The sequence below is a fragment of the Lycorma delicatula genome, chromosome 4, assembly GCF_047948215.1.
Source record: "Lycorma delicatula isolate Av1 chromosome 4, ASM4794821v1, whole genome shotgun sequence".
NCBI classification, from domain to species: Eukaryota; Metazoa; Arthropoda; class Insecta; order Hemiptera; family Fulgoridae; genus Lycorma; species Lycorma delicatula.
The window spans coordinates 154,529,111-154,546,968 of record NC_134458.1 but is presented as its reverse complement, the minus strand read 5'-3'; the positions used below and the strand labels follow the sequence as shown (position 1 = coordinate 154,546,968).

Below are 17,858 nucleotides of genomic sequence, written 5' to 3'. Positions count from 1 at the left end.
AAATTATTTAAATAGCTGCCTTTTTGGTCAGGATAGTTGAGAGCATGCAGTATTTTTACATCAAAATTCTTGTTTTTCTACACTCTTTAAAATTACTGTTTTGAGGTAGAAATTTTCTAAATTTAATTTTTCTAAAAGTTATTTATGGGTTGTTAACTTGTTTTACATTTATAAAACATGAAAATTAGGTTTATTAATTAATAAAAAATTTCCTTATAAATTGGTTATAATAATTTATTAGCACGGTACTTATAAACAATAAATTATTTACACATGTGAAAATACATATATATTTTTTATATAAAAAAAAAAGAAAGCTCCACCTCAAAAAAAATATATATATTATATATGTATATAATATATTACATACAAAAAAAAGATTAATCTAAAAAAAAATTAATTTGAGAAATTTTTAAAAATTTTAAGACAAGTTTAATATATAAGAAGTTGTTTAAAATATTCTTTTATAATTATTTACAATAACTGAATTAAAAAGTATGCTACAATGTTAAATTACCCAATTGTGAACATTCTAAAATGAAAAGGTTGAAGTCAAGCGTTTTTACCAATAACATATAATTTTTATGATAATTTATAAACAACTAAAATAGTGTGTTACCACTAATATTACTAAGAGTTATTTGTCTAATTCTGGCTTTGCTAAAATATAAATCAATATATGTATATTTTACGTAAATATTATGCTGTTGTTTTGTTGTGATATGTCCTATACAATACAATATCAGTACAAAAATGTTTAAGTGCAATCATGTATGTGTGTGTGTAACATTTATTTCTGAATCACTCATTCATAACAATCAAACAAAGTACAAGTACCAATATTACCACATACCAAACAAAAATTCACATCATCTTTTAACTTTATTAAAACAGAATTTATAAAACAAGTTGATTGTCTTTGTTTTTATAACTCATCTCGTAGTAACGTATATCTATTTTTAGAAGGACCAAGTTTCTTGAAAGTTGATTCAGGTGGAGTTGTAGGCGGCCCAACTTTACTTTCCAATGCAGGTATATCCTCAGGATCAGGACCATGATGAAATTCTCTATGTAATTTTCCTGAATATAAGTCCTGTATAAACTGTTGTAATTTATTCGGCACATCCATATTTCTAATATCTTTAAACAGATACATATGCCTGAAACTGTCAATAGCAATCAATGGGAGATCATCTTGACCTTTTCCCAAATGATGTAATGGGTGAGCAAATCTTTCACCATCTGCAGTAAGGAAATTAATATTTTCTGAAAAGTAGAAGAAAATGAACAAAAATAATTTGATGTAGTTTCAGTACTTTTTAAGAGAAACAGATTAATCTTAGCCAAACAATAGCTGTCACATAACAGCTATTGTAACATAATGTTACAACATTCTATAATATTGTAATATTATATCTAATATTCAGAATCTACAAAACTAGAGTAGATGCTTTTACCTGTTTTCAACAGTTTAGTGTTTTGGTCTTGTTATGACCAAAAACCAAACTGGTTATGCACGAGATGTTTTTAAAATATTCCAGAAATTTCTTTGTTTATATTTTTACCTAGATCATCTACCATGTTATAACATGTATTTCCAACATAAGGGCATGCGGACAGAAAGAAAGTATTGAAATGAGAGGGATTAAGGAAAATGAATAGAAAGAGAGGTTGACTTAGGATTCTGGAATGTTAAACTGATGACAGTAAAGTTATGTAATAAATTAAAATTATTTTCCAAGTAATTTAACAATTTACAATACAGTTAAAAATACTGCCCCACAAATTTAAAAAAATTATTTTATCTTAAATAATCCTACATTACAAAATTCATCTTTCATCACATGTAACTGTAATAATGGTTAAGTATTTTTAAACCTTAAATGAATAAATAAATACAAAAAATGATGTACACTAAACTACATATTTTAAAAGCAATAATGGCAATCCTTCCAAATATTTCTCTCTGGGGGGAAAAAAAAAATCACTTGAAAAAAATTCTGTTCTGATCTGAACTCATGTTAAATTGATAAAAATGCATCAACAGAAAAACATCTGATGTGGACACTACATGACTTCCTTGTTCACCTACAAAATTAAATATATTTTTTTATTGTTATTATTGAATAATTATTATTTATTGCAAGCTTTTTTTACAATCAGATATTAATAATTATTAATAAATTAATATATTTAAATTAAAAAGAAAGTTAAAAAAAAGGAAATGAAGTCAGATTTGAACTGATGTTCCTTTTTTAGCTTTCCCCTTGTAAGACCCAAATATTTCATTAATTACAGTTTTATTTGGCTATATCTCTAGAACCAATGAAAATAAGTACCATTTATAATGTATCATTGAAAAGCTTTCAATAAGGGCTTATTACTGCAGTTAACAAAAAGTCCAGTTCAGTCTATTACAATCAAAAGGGGAGGTGCACAACTAGATGTTACAACAGTCCTAAATACAAAATTTCAACATCCTTACGGTTAATTGTTTTTTAGTTATGCGAGATGAATACGTATGTCATGCCGAAACTAGTTAAAATGGATTCAGGGATGGGCATGGATATTTCCATTGAAACCTGAAAACCGAATTTCTTGTGATCACAATACTTCCTTTACTTCGTACAAGTAAGTAAAAAAGGACTGAATATTAAAACAGTTTCCTAAACTGACTGCAAAATTCTGTGCATAACTCTCAGTCGAGTAGGTGACTTCACAGTATACGCATGTGTTGTATATCACTCCCTGTTTAACATAATTTTAATCGGGTGTTTTGGAGTTTTAAACAGATTGACATTGGATATTGTTGGCTAAGGTTTTGTGGACACAAATACAAAATTTTGAGTTGATAGAACACAAAACACATCTTTTATTGTGATTTTCTTGGGAACAGTACATTTTAGGTTACTGCTATACTTGAAGCAAAGTTTGTGTGATTACAGTGAGGTTTTTGATTGATCAATTGGGGTTGTGATCAGTGCTGGGGATGCTGGGACACCCCAGTAAGAGTTTTGAAGAGCTATAATCAAGGTATGTGTAGGTATAGTGTTTTATAAACTTTTGAGGTTATACACAGCTGGTATAATAGAGAAAAATTTTCAAAGTCCTATGGGCAAGTTAAATCGAGCTTGTGATGTAGGTTATTTACAAGTAAACAGAAACTTACAAAAATTCCAGCTATTTCACTCGAGTGAAATAATTGTAAGTGCTGCGGCACATTATAAGGGGGATTACCTTTTTCCCTATATCTCCTTTCCCAGACCTCCAATCCCAAAACCTTTTCTGACCCCTTGACCCCTACCCCTACACCCCAAAATTTTTGAACCCATTTATGGAAGGATACATTCCCTCCAAAAAACGTTCTAATATGACCATATAAGCTGATATACAGGCGGCTGTTATAATAGCTACCACTTTAACAGTTAAACAAAAGAAGAGAGAAAGCAAACTTACGTTTTTCATGAATGAGATCACGTAGCACAACATCTTTAAATTTTTTAATAGTTTCATCATCACCTGGTTTATGGAATAGTATAAGGAAAGGAAGACCCTCCTCGGTCAACTCTTCAGCATTTTCAAAAGTTATTTCTCTGACTAGCGGCACACATTTCTCAGTCATCCATACATTCATTTCATCATAACTTAACAGTGAACCATTGAACGTTTCATCTCTTTCATTTGATAAAGCTACATCTGGCCTGAATACAATAATTGGTTGACCAGGAGGATGCATCTGGGCTACTGTACTCCTAGTAACAAAAACAGAAAAAGACCATAGTTATCAAATTATTAATTGACACAAAAGGCATACAAAAAACTTTATTAACTTTAAAACAACTTTAACATCAATGATTTATATTATGTAGGATCATTAACCAGAAAGATGGTTTGAACCATATTACTTTCAGGTATATATATAAACCATGGACAGTTTTATCAGACAAGCAAATCTTTTCTACTTTCATCCAAAATTTTTCATATTAAAATTCATCACATTATGAAGGTGGGTACAAGAGGCTATAAAGAAAACAGTCACAAGACTAATAAAAATGTAAGAATTATTTTTCAAATTTGGCAGCAACACTGATCTGAAAGGTCTATATGACAAATAATATTTATCAAGCTTCAGTACCAGCAAAAAGTAGCAAGTCCTGCTAAAATGTGTAAGATAGATTTAGTCATCGAATTCCTTTCTATGAAAAGAGAAAATATAAGAGCTATCCTGTTGTAAACAAATTGCATGGCGTTGTAATAGACTGTCTTGAAAGTCACACGTACAAATTATATGTTTTGACGTTTTATGTTTGATTTATGATCTGATGTCTTCATTTGGCGCTGACTGAATCAAGTTATTACGAATTAATTACATGGAGACTATATTTAAAAGTTGTCACTACTGACACATACACAATAGACAATATATTATATGAATACTGGTGAGGACTAACAAATGAAGTCACCTGATATATTACTGCACTAACACAATTGCACATGTTGCAGTAAAATCTCACTACTACAAATAACAACTAGGATAGCTCTTACGCTGAACACAGTATTTTACTGACTTCATTACCATCATTTCTGTAAACAGAAATGACAAAATGCAATAAAACTACATAATGAATTCAAATCACAAAGAAGTACAACATAAAAAAAGAATAAAGTCAACCATTAACAATAAGATTATTCTTAGTTGTTTGAGCACCTAAATCTTGTAACATTTCAGCACTTAAGGGCTGAAATATTTCAATTAAAATATTTCCTCAAATACCTAAATTGTCTTTAAAACTATACTGTTCCAGAGAAAGGAAATATCTATGTCCATATAATTCCTGAATAAGCCTAAACAGCGCTTCAATTATATGTAAATAAAAATAAAAGAAGATAAGGTTGGAGCCTCAAATGTCTCCAAACATATTACCTAATGAATATTATACGCAATAAAACATAAATCATTTTTAATGTTTACAAATGCTTTTTTTTAAAAGTTATTTTTACCCAAAACATCAAACTTTAAATACTGATTACTAAAACTCCAGTAAGATGAAAGGATCTAATCTATGTTACTCCATAATATGCAAAAGGCAAACACATATTACTTGGTAGTATAAATTATACTACCAAGTATAATACAGAAAAAACTCGGAAAGTAAAATACAGAAAGTTACTTTGTGTAGAAAAAATACAAAGTACTTTCTGGCTATAGAAGGTTTTAATGGTGGAAAAACTTAAACATTCTAACACTGCTATTGGAGTGGACCACAGGTTTAAATAGTATAAGTAAATTTATTACAAGCATCCCAAACAGATATGTTAGATGTCAAGGCCAAAGAAAATCACTAATATTCATACCACGTAATAAGTTTCAGAATTAAAAAAAACAAAAGAGCTGTTAATTTAAACAGCTTAAATTAAAATGTCCTAAAATTTCCTAGTTTAATAAGTCACAAATGTTAATGTGGATAAATATGTTATTAAGACAAAGAGTACAAGAGTATAGCCCACAAAACTGGTCTAGCAGTTAACTCATCATCACAAATCAGCTGATTTCGAACTTGAGAGTTCTTAAGTTCAAATCCTAGTAAAAACAGTTACTTTTATATGAATTTGAATACTAGATTGTGGGTACTGGTGTTCTTTAGTGGTTGGGTTTCAATTGACCACATATCTCAGGAATGGTTGACCTGAGTCTGAACAAGACTACACTTTATTTATACTCATTCACATCATCCTCTGAAGTAATACATTACGGTGGTTCCAGAGGCAACTCTTCTGGTGCATATGAATGGATATCATAGCATAAATTAATTTACCCACTCTCAAATCGGTCAACTAAAGATTTGTCTAACTGAATGTGAATTTGAGGCACCTGTAAAATCTTCATTTTCCTGTCAATTACAAGCATGTTTTTTTCACCCAAGACAGTACTTCAGTTCCATCTCTTTATTGTTGAATTATTTAAAATTTTAACCGAATAAAGAATTTTATTTGAAAAGATTTACAATGCTTATATATAATGATTAAAAACACTCATTTTTAAAAAATAACATAAATAACCATACTCATAAAAGTCTATTAAATGAACATGTATACTTAAAAGCATCGGTACAAAGCTGAATGAAAACAATACCTTGCACACGCACACACTAAAGAGTGTATAAGTTCTATCTAAAAAATTACCCAAAGTTTCATTTTTATAAATATTTTGAACATATTTGCAACAACATGAGCCTTCTTCTTTAAGCGTTTCCTTCCTTGAGTGATCGCACTCTTCCAACTTTACTGCCATGTTGGAAACAGTTCTGGTAGCCCCTCTTTTCAGATTGCACTAGAGCCATGTGTGAATTTTCTTTCACGGCTCAAAACATCATACTTTCAAAAGGATTCCAGTTTGGGAAATAAGAAAAGTCTACAGGAGAGCTGGTTAGCTGAGAAAGAACAATTGTCAGTAGTTTCAGCTAAAAATCATGATAGAATACATTTACATGGCAATATATGAAAAGGTGTTTACACTTTTCTGCTACTTTTTTTTTAACTATCAAATTACAATCAGAATGTAACAATTTCATGAACACATACAAGATGAGTGTATTGTTATATGACAAGGGTTGTTCTGATGTGGGACAATATCTGTGTGGGATGTTATCAACATCACCTTAAAACTTTTTATCAGTTCATTAGTTTACACAAACATGTTTCCAAGTTTTAAGCAAAATTTACTAACTGATCATGAATACTGATGATTTCAAATATACAAAAACACTTTACATGCAAGTAAACCAATAGCTGTAGCTCAACTAATAACAGTAAAATAATGCAGTCAATGGTTGATTTATCATAAAGGATGTTATTTCACAGCATTACTTACACAGTGGTGAACTACTTCACATTGTGCAACTATTGGGAATTTTTTTAATATACCCTGTATAATGTGATGCATGTGTATATGCATGAGCACATAGGGTGGTAATCAGTTTAATCATCACAATACGGTATAAACTCGTAAAATCGACTAATAGAATTTTCAATCACATCAGGCGATTTTCTCTTAAACTACGCACAATATAAAAAAATGAACTAGTCAAAAGTTATTCACATTAGAGGGGGACATCTCATGGTGACCTTTAATTTTGACCCCACCAATTAAAATGTCAGAAAATTTTACATTGAGATATGTCATCACAATATGACCTTGGACCTTTTTCAGGGTGCACGTTTCAATCGCCCCATGCAATTTTCTCATAAACTACACAGAGTACAAAAAAAATTACCTAAACAAAAGTTACTCAGATTGGAGAAGGACATCTCATGGTGACCTTTAATTTGATCATGACCTTATTTCAAGGTTAACCCAATTTGTTTTAAGTGGATGACCTATTTTTGACCCCACCAATGAAAAGAGCAGAAAATGTTACATTATAATACACAGTCACACCTGGTCTTGGACCTTTTTTTGAAGGTCATACGGCTAACCATCAGAGATAGTGTTGTCATTTTATACTCTTTCCCATAGTTTGCATGATAAATGACCTGTAATAAAATATTCCAGGAATATTATTGACCTTAAAAAACATGTAAGTTGTATATCACCCATATAACATACTGTCTGATGTTTGGCTGTATGACCTTAAAAAAGGTTCAAGGTCATATGTATGATTACATATTCCAATGTAGAATTTCCTACTCTTGGTTGGTGGGGAAAAAATAAATCATTCTGTCTGGAAAAATCATGATGACCTTGAAATAAGGTCAAGTTAAAGTCACCATGAGATGTTCCCCCTCCAATCTGGGTAACTTTTGTTTAGGTAATTTTTTTATATTATGCATAATTCGAGAAAATTGCTGGAATGATTCAAATGAAAAATCTTGAAAAAGGTCCAAGATCATATTGTGAATGCAGATTACATATTTCAAAGTAAAATTTTCTGCTCTTTTCATTGGTGATGTCAAAAATAAGCCATTCCATTTGAAAAAATTGTGTTAACCTTGAAATAACGGTCAAGGTCAAGTTCAAAAGCAAGGTCACCACGAGATGTCCCCCTCTAATCTGAGTAACTTTTGTTTAGGTAATTTTTTTTGCATTGTGCATATTTTACAAGAAAACCACCTGCAGCGATTAAAATGAAACACCTGTACATTTTTTTTTTTGAAAAATCAAATAATTCAACATATTGACTATTGTGCTAATTAAATTAAAAAAAAAACTTAACTATCAAAACACAGTTACAGAGAAACCTAAAAAAAAAATAATTCAACTTTTTCTAATTTTAAAAAACTAGTCAACTTTTGCGGGTTCCCACATCATCAGTGGGTACACAATTCTGAACTACATCAAACAGATAACAAAAAATAAATACAACTTAAAAATTTGGAAAACAAACACTAAGAGTGTTTGTTATTGTCTCTTTTGTTATTTGTTTGATGTAGTTACAGAATTGTGTACCGTCTGATGATGCTTGATCTTGTGAAAGTTGACTATTGATATTAGTTTTTTTAGGTTTTTCTGTTACTCTGCATTTTGGTGGTTAAGTCATTATTTTTTGTATAAATATACAATCATGACTGCGCAAAAACCAACCAAACAGTAATAAGGTAACACTGTGATTTTACCATAAAATTTATAAATATATATATCACCAATAAATCAATGCAATACAAAAATGCAGAACCCAATCACAAGTTTCCTACTTGAATAACCAAATATAAAGATACATACAAAAAAACGATCAATTATTCAAACAAGAAATTATTTAGAAGAAAATTTAAGACTAAAAAACTAAAAATAACTTTAAACAAAGCCAATATTATTTTAAACACGTGTCAGTAACTGTAATTTAAACAAAGTAAAAGTAATAGAAAATGAAGTACCTACCTGGACTGTACATATTTATTTATGTAATAAATAAAACTGTAAGAATACTAACATATAAAAGCTGGATAACAACATTACAGCAAAGATAAAATAAGAGTTGCACCAAGATTATCTACGAGAGGTTATCTCTAAAGTAAAGACAGCTTCATTGTAAAAAATTTATTCTGAAAATTTTATAATTTTTTTTTATTTCTCTTTAACTACGTACCTTATACTACTTCTCTATATAATCGCCACATGAATTAAGACATTTATCATAGCGATACAAAAGATTCAGTATAATCTCATCATATTCCTCTACTGCCAGTCCATTTAGCCACTGATAAACAGCATTTTTAAATTAATTGTCACCCGCTAATCACTTACCGCTCAAAAATTCTTTCAATTTCCCCAAAAAATGGTAATCAGAAGGAGCTAAGTCTGGACTATATGGCAGGTGATTGTAACTTTCCCACCTAAATGTTTACAGTATATCACGTTTCGGACCTGCATTATCACACACCCGGACAACACAATCAGTCAGCTGCCCACATTGCCAATTTTGAATGGTGCGCTAACTTGCATAGTTTTGCAGCAGGCTTCTGCATTTACTCATATAGTTGTTCCACGTGGCATGAAATCGATCAGCAGTATGAAATCCCAAAAGACTGTGGCCATCAGTTCATATCCAAATGGCTGTGGCTTGATCTTTGTCAGTCTGGTTGATGATTGAGGATGATGTCATTCACTGGACTGCCGTTTTCTCAATGTATAATATGAAATACATGCTTCATCGCCAGTAACAATCAAATTAAGGAACTCATCATTTTTTTCTGTGTAGCACATCAAAAATTCCAAAGCAGATCCTATTTGGATTTTTTGTGATGTTTCATTAAGACATGCGACACCTGACGTGCACAACCTTTCTGAAGCCTAAACGGTCGTGAATGATGCGATCAATAACAGCAATTGAAACATCAGGAAAAAGATGGGCCAAGTCGGAAATCTGTGAGTGACGATCTTTTTTGACTTCATCATCGACGCATTTCAACAAGTTCTCGGTGATTATCGAGGGCCTTCACGAATGTTCTTCATCATGCACATTAATTCTGTTATTTCTAAACCTCTCCCACTATTTTCAGATGTTTCTTTCATTCATTACATTATCACTGTACACAGCAACCGACTGCCTACGTATTTCAGCTGGCTTAACGTTTTGATAGTTTAAAAAACATGTGACTGCACGTATTTCCGTGGCAACATCAATTTTACTATTCATTTTATACCATAATAACTCACATGTAATCAAAGATACTACAACGTGACAACTTAAACAACAATGCAATGTGTACATTAGTAACGTGGCCATGAACGATAGAGGTTCACCAACCTTAAGGAGAGAAATTTCCCAGCGGTCTTTACTTTAGAGATATCCCTCTTACATTAATTTCTAATTCCTCAGCATTACATCCCTTATATAATTCACCCAAAATAGCATCATCATCAATACTTACAAAGTAAACAACAAAATAACACTTCTGTTAGCTGTTGACTAAAATCTTTCAAGTTTGTTCAATTAACACTATCAAGCAGAATTTATATATACTATAACCAATAACAAATGATATCTAAAAACTTTCAAATATGTTATATTATGTGACAAATCTTAATGTAAACTGTGGATACAGGGCGCAACATTATGTCTCTGGAAATTTTTATAATACTAATTATAAATGTAATTGCTAATGTAATGCTATAGCTCTGGTACACAAAATGCTAAATAAGAAATTGTAAAACACTTTCAAATTTAAGATATTTACAACAGTTAACAATTTTTTTTTAAATCTCTTAAATTATTAAACATAAAAAGAAATTATTATAAGCGATTGTAAAGGGATTACATAATTTTTAATAAACTGCCAAATCATTAGAAAATCTTCCCAATTTATTTAAAATATAATTAAAAGATATTCTTTACTGGGAATAATATATTAGTTTGTTGATGAATTTTAAAATAATACTAATTAAAAACAAAGAAACTCGCTTTATCTGCATTCCATTCAACAAGTATATAAATATGTGGTTAAAATAATGTTCAGCAATGGATTCTGAATTGTTAATTATTCTGTTGTAATTTTTTATATTCATCTAAAATTATTTCATAGGTTTTAATTATAATTTGTTTTTTATATAGATAGGATCTGTATAAAGTATTTTTATATACCAAACATAATCAAGATTTATTTTATTTTTGTAATTCATTTAACTAAATATATTTTTCTATTATAAATATGATTCAACTGAATACGAGGAAAAATACACGTAAACTAGAGAGAAATTAAAGTTTTTTTTTTTATTACTTTTGCTAAGCAAAAAAATGTAATTATTAACTTGGGCATTAATCATGTGAGTTTTTATTTCAATACTTTTTTCTACTTACGTAACTCTGGTTTTGTAAATGATGTTGAACAATACTGTATTGTTATCTTCATTGCCTGTCCAATTATGGGCAAACTATTTTGATCAGAGGTTAAAAGTATTTAGATATCATTTATATGATTTGAAGTAACAATACACCAAAGTTGTTGCTTTTAGGCATAACTACAGAAAACTAAATTACATTTTATAAAATTAATTCAGTTTTCACCCTTGTGTGATGTTAACTGTTTATGGAATAGCATATTCTTTAAAGGAGCAAACTCAATGGAGCTTTCTGAGCCAGCACATATATGTAAGTTTAAATCAATTAATTTCTTCTTAGCCCAATTTGTAGGCTCAAGAACTTTAATCACCCATCTCTTACAATACTACGAACTGTATCTCTTAATTAAAAATTTTTAGATTAATTTTTTTACACAATTATATATACATAAATACTGCAATTCCTAATCTGAGGCTAAATTAAAAAAAAAAAAAATTTATCTTTAGAATTGTTCTCTGAGAAATTTTGCTGAACATCTATCTTTATAAAGCAGAGCTACTTCTGGAACTGTCAATAATTGCAACCTTAGAAACCTCTCTTCAGTTGAGGTTGAGCGGGAATGAAATGTTTGACTGTTAAGATGGGTTGATTATTAGGAAGTGAGTATTATCTTACAGTAAATAGAAGAAGACAGCTAGCTGGTATGACCTAAGACAATACAACTGGACTATTATAGAATATTATACCATTTTACAAGATAAAGTGGATTATTGTTATCGCAAGCAGCATTAATAGCATACTGTTAAAGCAAGATCAGTGGAAGAAACTGACCTAGAAACACCAATAAGAATCAAAAATATTTGAGGAAAAGAAGGCTGTTTGAGAAAATAACAAGCAATAATGAATAAATAAATATTCAACAACTTTACAATACTAAATTTTAATAACAAAATTCAAAAAAACTTTCTCTTCCACCATACACAACAGTCTTCACGAACCAAAAAACGAAAGAAAAAAATATAAATATACACTACATTAGTAACTTTAAATGATACTTGATTCATATTATTACATTTTCACTATATATACTTCATTTGTAATTAATAATAACTGCAAAATAAAAGTACAGATTTTAATATAAACAAACATTTAAGCTGACACTTTAATACTTTGACAGTGGATCTTTTGTGGTTGAGATCTGGTAATCAAGAATTAGTCTGCAATTGGTATTGTAAATTATCCCAATTAGTTCCAATTAATGTCACATCACTGTATATGCAAATTCATAATCCTCAAGTACTAAATTCTTGTCGAGTGCAAATTATTAAAAATCACATTCAAAAAATTTAATAAATTTTCCTTTCCATAGCAACATTTTTAAGAAAATATAAAATAACAATAAAAAAACTTTAACCGTCCCAATATATGGGATTTCTTACCCGTCGTTCTTCAATCTCTGGACAACTTCTTTTAATAAATGATGTTTTTCATTATTTCCCTTTCTGCAAAAATATTTACTATTTATATCGGCTACGTTTATTTATATAATAAAGGCTATGATAAATATTAATATAAAGGTTTCATTAATATTAAAAAAAAAAAATTAACCGGTCTGAAAATTTTTCTTATTACAAATTACTGTTTTATTTCATTTAAATTTAAAAAAAGTGTACTATTTACCTTTAAGTACAATTTAACTGTCATATGAATATTACATCTTTATCTTTAGATAGCATAGTGGAACCAAGTACTGCAAATATTTTCCCCTGGTTTTTTAGAGGATACTGTATACATGAGTAATAAATGTTGTTCAAATCACACCAATCTATCTATTTAGCATTAATATAATTGAACCCTAATATCCCAGTGTCTGAGTAAAGCAGTAAATTAGATAGTTACAACTGATGGTTCCATTACAACAGGAACATCTCAAAAAACATTCTGTATATTTGAAATAAGGATAAAATTTCAACAGCCGAAGCCACTTTATTACATTGGTTTCCATTATATCACTTCAGCAACATATATAGCATATCTAGAAAAAAAAGCATAATATATGCATTTCTTTAATAGCTAAAGACAGTGATTCACAAAGAAGGTTCTCTTTTATTCATGAATCAACAATATAAAACATATTTACAGGTCTGAACAATGACAAATATCAAAAATGAATGCATAATTTTAATATTATCTCTTTTTTTAAATAAAATCTTATAGGAAACGATTGATAGTATAGTTTTGCTTGGTAGAGTAAATTTTTATATTCTGCACTCTTAATACATTTAATATACATATACTTTTAATATAAATTTTATCCTTTGATTTTCCTTTTAAATATACAATGATAACATTGTTTAATGAATTCAGCTCGTTTTGAAAGATTGACATCTTTTCCGAATCCGATTTATCACTTAAATACACGCTCATCGTACCCTCAAAATAAAACTGATTGTTCAATCATATTTATAGGTTTTATTATAATTATTTAGTTTTTCTGGAAACTTTTAAGTTATACTCAGGCCCTTTTCTTTCTTACCTGCTATTTGATGAATTATTAATCTTCTTTTTTCCTACTTTATTTACTAACTAAAAAGAATTGAAATTTTTTAAATTTTAAATAAAAAAGAAAATTAACAAAATTTTTAATTTTTAAATGTCATTTCAGCTATTGGGATCTTCTTAAGAACCTACTGCATATAATTAATGAAATTAAAAAATATGCATAAAAGAATATAGAAATGCATAAAAGATTTTGGTTATTTCCATCCTAACAAGATTGCTTCTAAAATTGGTCATTTAAAAAATAACCTTTAATAATAAATATAAATTTTTCAGTTAAATTATAATAGCAAACATAGCACCAACGCAAACATGTTCTTGTAAACAAATGAATCAAGTGGCAAATACTGAACAATTAATTAGCAATGCTGTAACATAAAATCAAATATCATTAAAAAAATTTACTTAGAAATATAAGAATGATGAATTGAAATATTTTAACACGGATGACTTAAAATTTTTTTGATGCTGATAAGAAAGTTTTAAGGAAAAGATTAATGATTACAGGAATCAACATTTATCATAGAATACAAGATTTTATAATAAAATATGCAACTATTTACAATAAATCAATATTATATGATAGATTTAAATACAGGTACATAAATTCATCATGGCTAGAGACCGGATTATATGCATTTGCATATTAAGCCCATTCTCACTGGTTATTGCATATTTTCCTTAAAATCTAGTGATGAAGCATATTTTTACTATATTTACAATATTTTTCGGAAGGGTACCTGGTTAATAAATGAAATCTTACATTGTAGCCGGCCAAACCTATTAGCTGCACGGCTTTTAGAGCGCACTTAGCAGCTGTGCATCTATGGTTTTGGTAGGATAATATTATTATGAAGCCAAATAAAACACAGACTCATGCGAGACAAAGGTGGATGATATGGTTCTGCATCACGCACGCGTACTTTAGCATTCCTCCCACTAGGCAATTAAATTGCCAAGTTATTGTTGATGAGCTCATTACATTAATTTAGTTTTTTATTTATTTGAGCAAGGTTTAATGTATACCATGCCTCTGGAAAAAAGTTCCTCTTCGTAGATAGTAGACTATCCTGGAACATTTACATACCACGGAAATGTTTATATTGTCGAGTTTGTGAGAAAAATATTTCGTACACAAAAAAGCTTCAAATAGACCAGCATGTCAAGACAAGTCTTCATATCACAGAATTGCAAAAGAAAGCCCCACGAGAACAACTTATAAAAGCGGTAAGTAGCAGTGATTTCACTTCCAAAGGTAAACAAAAAAGTTACTTTAGCATGTATTTATGTAAAGCATTGCTTACAAGTAGTATTCCTCTTCACAAACTTGCAAATCCTATCTTCAAAGATTTTCTGTGAAAATATTGCTTGAATCAAAATATACCAGATGAATCAACATTGCGTAAAGATTACATACCAACAATTTACCTACACGTTATGGAAAAAATATGCAATGAACTCAATGATAGCAGCTGACGAAACTGCCGACAGTTGTGGCCATTACATTGTAAATTTAATTGTCGGTGCATTAAAACTACAGCCTTCTTCTCCTATCTGGTGGCCTACAAAGACCTTGAAAAGACAAATCATTCTATGATCGCCAGATTTGTGAATGAGTGTATTAAAAAAATATTTCCTGAATCTTCTGGAAATGCAGAGTGTTTATATTTCTCTCAGATGCTACTCCCTATATGATCAAGGCAGCCCAAAGCCCTCCAAGTATTTTATCCCAATTTGATTCATGTGATGTACTGTGTTTACAGATTACAATTCGCTCAAGAAGTACAATTCACATTTGGGAATGTAAGTAAACTGGTTTCATCAACAAAGAAAGTGTTTCTTAAGGCACCTGCTCACAATAATACTTAAAAAGAAAAAATGCCAAATGTGCTTTTACCTCCCAAACCAGTGGTAACTCAATAGGGAACGTAGATTGAAGCTGTACTGTATTACAATGAACATTTCAAGGCCATCAAAGGTGTAGTAAACAACTTTGATAGTGCACAGGCTAAGGCAGTTTGTCAGTCCAAGGAAGCATTTAACGATTTTAGTATGAAAAAAACATAGCTGTGATTAGCACTAGTTTCTCCCACGTACCTGCCAGTATTAAAATGCTTGAAACTCAAGATTTGGCGTTGGGCTGAATCTCGAGTAAACTTAAAGAAAAATTTGAAAATATTGTGAACAACCCAGGCTTTCAACCTTTACGTAAAATTGATAGTTTTATTAATGGGACGGGTGAACTTTTGCCAGAAGCAATAAGTGCTAACACAGCACCCAAATTAAAATACTGCCCAGTTACCTCAGTGAATATGGAATGATCCTTTTCCACTTATAAAAATATTTTGAGTGATCGAAGACACAATCTTACTATCGAACATTTGGAACAGTACATGGTTGTTTACGTTCACAAAAGTAACAAAATGCTAAATAATTGTTAATTACCGAAATTATCGATCTGTTATTCAACTACTTATTAATCGTATGCTGACTTTGAAGTAAAAAAACTAAAAATTACTATTGTTTTATTTTTTAAAGTTTTATATTTTGACATTTTTCATGCATCTCATATATATTTCAAACGCTTTATGTTACATATAATCCAGTCTCTAATCATGGCCTTGCTACTGCACTAATGACATATATTGAGAACACAGGAGCAGAAAAATACAACCCAAAATATAATTCATAAGAGGTTATCCAGAAAGTAAGTTCCAAAGTGCTATTAAAAAAGACCAATAACACCACAATCATGTAAAATTTTTATTGCTCTTTGAATTACAGATTTACTCTATTTTTTTACACTGTTCCCACCATTGTTGAGGTACTAATAATAGTATGGCACTAGAAGTTGTATCCCTTTAACAGAGTGATGCTGTCTGTGATGCAATATATAAAAACAACTTTTTTTGGCCTTGTCCTCATTATAAACTGTCAGCCAGGAAGGAAAATTTTAAATCGGAGGAAAGGTGATACTCACTTAGTACAAGATCCATGCTATACAGGGGACAATCAAACTGCACCCAGCCAAAGGTTGTGAGCAAACATTGCCATGAATCAACACAATGCTCCAGTAAGTAAACTATGTCGCTTGTTCTGGGTTGCATAACAAAATTTTTTCAGTTTCACAACACACATCAATAATGATTGTGCAATTTGAAGTAAGAAATTGAGAAAGAAAACTCCTCTTCTGTACAAACACACTGTGCACATGATCTGAGCGGAAAACATTGGCTTGCACTTTATCTTTCTGGGTGAAAAAGTGTGTTGCAAATCCATTGTTGTCGTTTTGTTACAGGTGTTACATGCAACATACTTTCTCTTTCATCTTCAGTGACTAAATGGATCAAGAAGTCACTGCCTTGTTAAAAAATTCAAGAATCATGAAGTTATGATTATAAAATTATGGATCAAGAAGTTGCTGTACCTAAACAAATATTCCAACATGCTGTCTGTTTTATTTTCTGATTTTCTACAAGTTTCATAGGAGCCTGCGTGTACAAAATTTCCAATAATTTAATTTCTCAAAAAAATTTAGTTTAGTAATGAAATTTCTGGAAAACACACAGAAAGACATGGTGAATTATCTGTTCTCTTTAATCTTGTCATCAATTTTATGCACCAAATCAGTGGTAATCAACTTGCTCTGCTCATCATCATACATGTTACTGTGTCTTTGAATCTGACAGTGAATTTTAACCATCTTTTCCTTGGTGTCAGGAAAAGAACCACTGAGAAAATTTCACACACAGTGGATGTCTTGATTTTCTTAAACATAATAAACATACACTAAGAATTGTACCGACTAGACAACTGAATAAGAATGATGTGAATCCCTTTCTATCATATAGGCAATTTACCATGCATGCAGAGAATTATGATTATAGTGCTGCAGAAATGGAACTTAGTTTCTGGATACACTTTGTATATTAGACAGACTACTGTATTTCTGATCATTATTCCAAGATGATGCTTCTGTTTCTGGCACTAGCCAGATGCAAAGGAAAGGAGCAAGAGTTCATG

The 17,858-nt window shown here is 30.1% G+C and overlaps 1 protein-coding gene across 2 annotated transcripts in view; it reads right to left on the bottom strand.

Moving 5' to 3' along the window:
• Positions 1 to 220: 220 nt before the first annotated feature.
• ERp44 (Endoplasmic reticulum protein 44) overlaps positions 221 to 17,858 on the bottom strand; it is a 62,229-nt gene continuing 44,591 nt past the window's right edge. The window contains exons 6-8 of one of the 2 annotated variants that reach the window (XM_075364454.1): positions 12,716 to 12,778; positions 3,457 to 3,752; positions 221 to 1,266 (exon numbers count right to left, since the gene is read on the bottom strand). In XM_075364454.1, coding sequence (XP_075220569.1) covers positions 926 to 1,266; positions 3,457 to 3,752; positions 12,716 to 12,778 — 700 coding nt within the window. In that variant the 3' untranslated portion in view covers positions 221 to 925. The remainder of the gene's footprint in view (positions 1,267 to 3,456; positions 3,753 to 12,715; positions 12,779 to 17,858) is intronic. The other variant, XM_075364455.1, reaches the window with a different exon arrangement.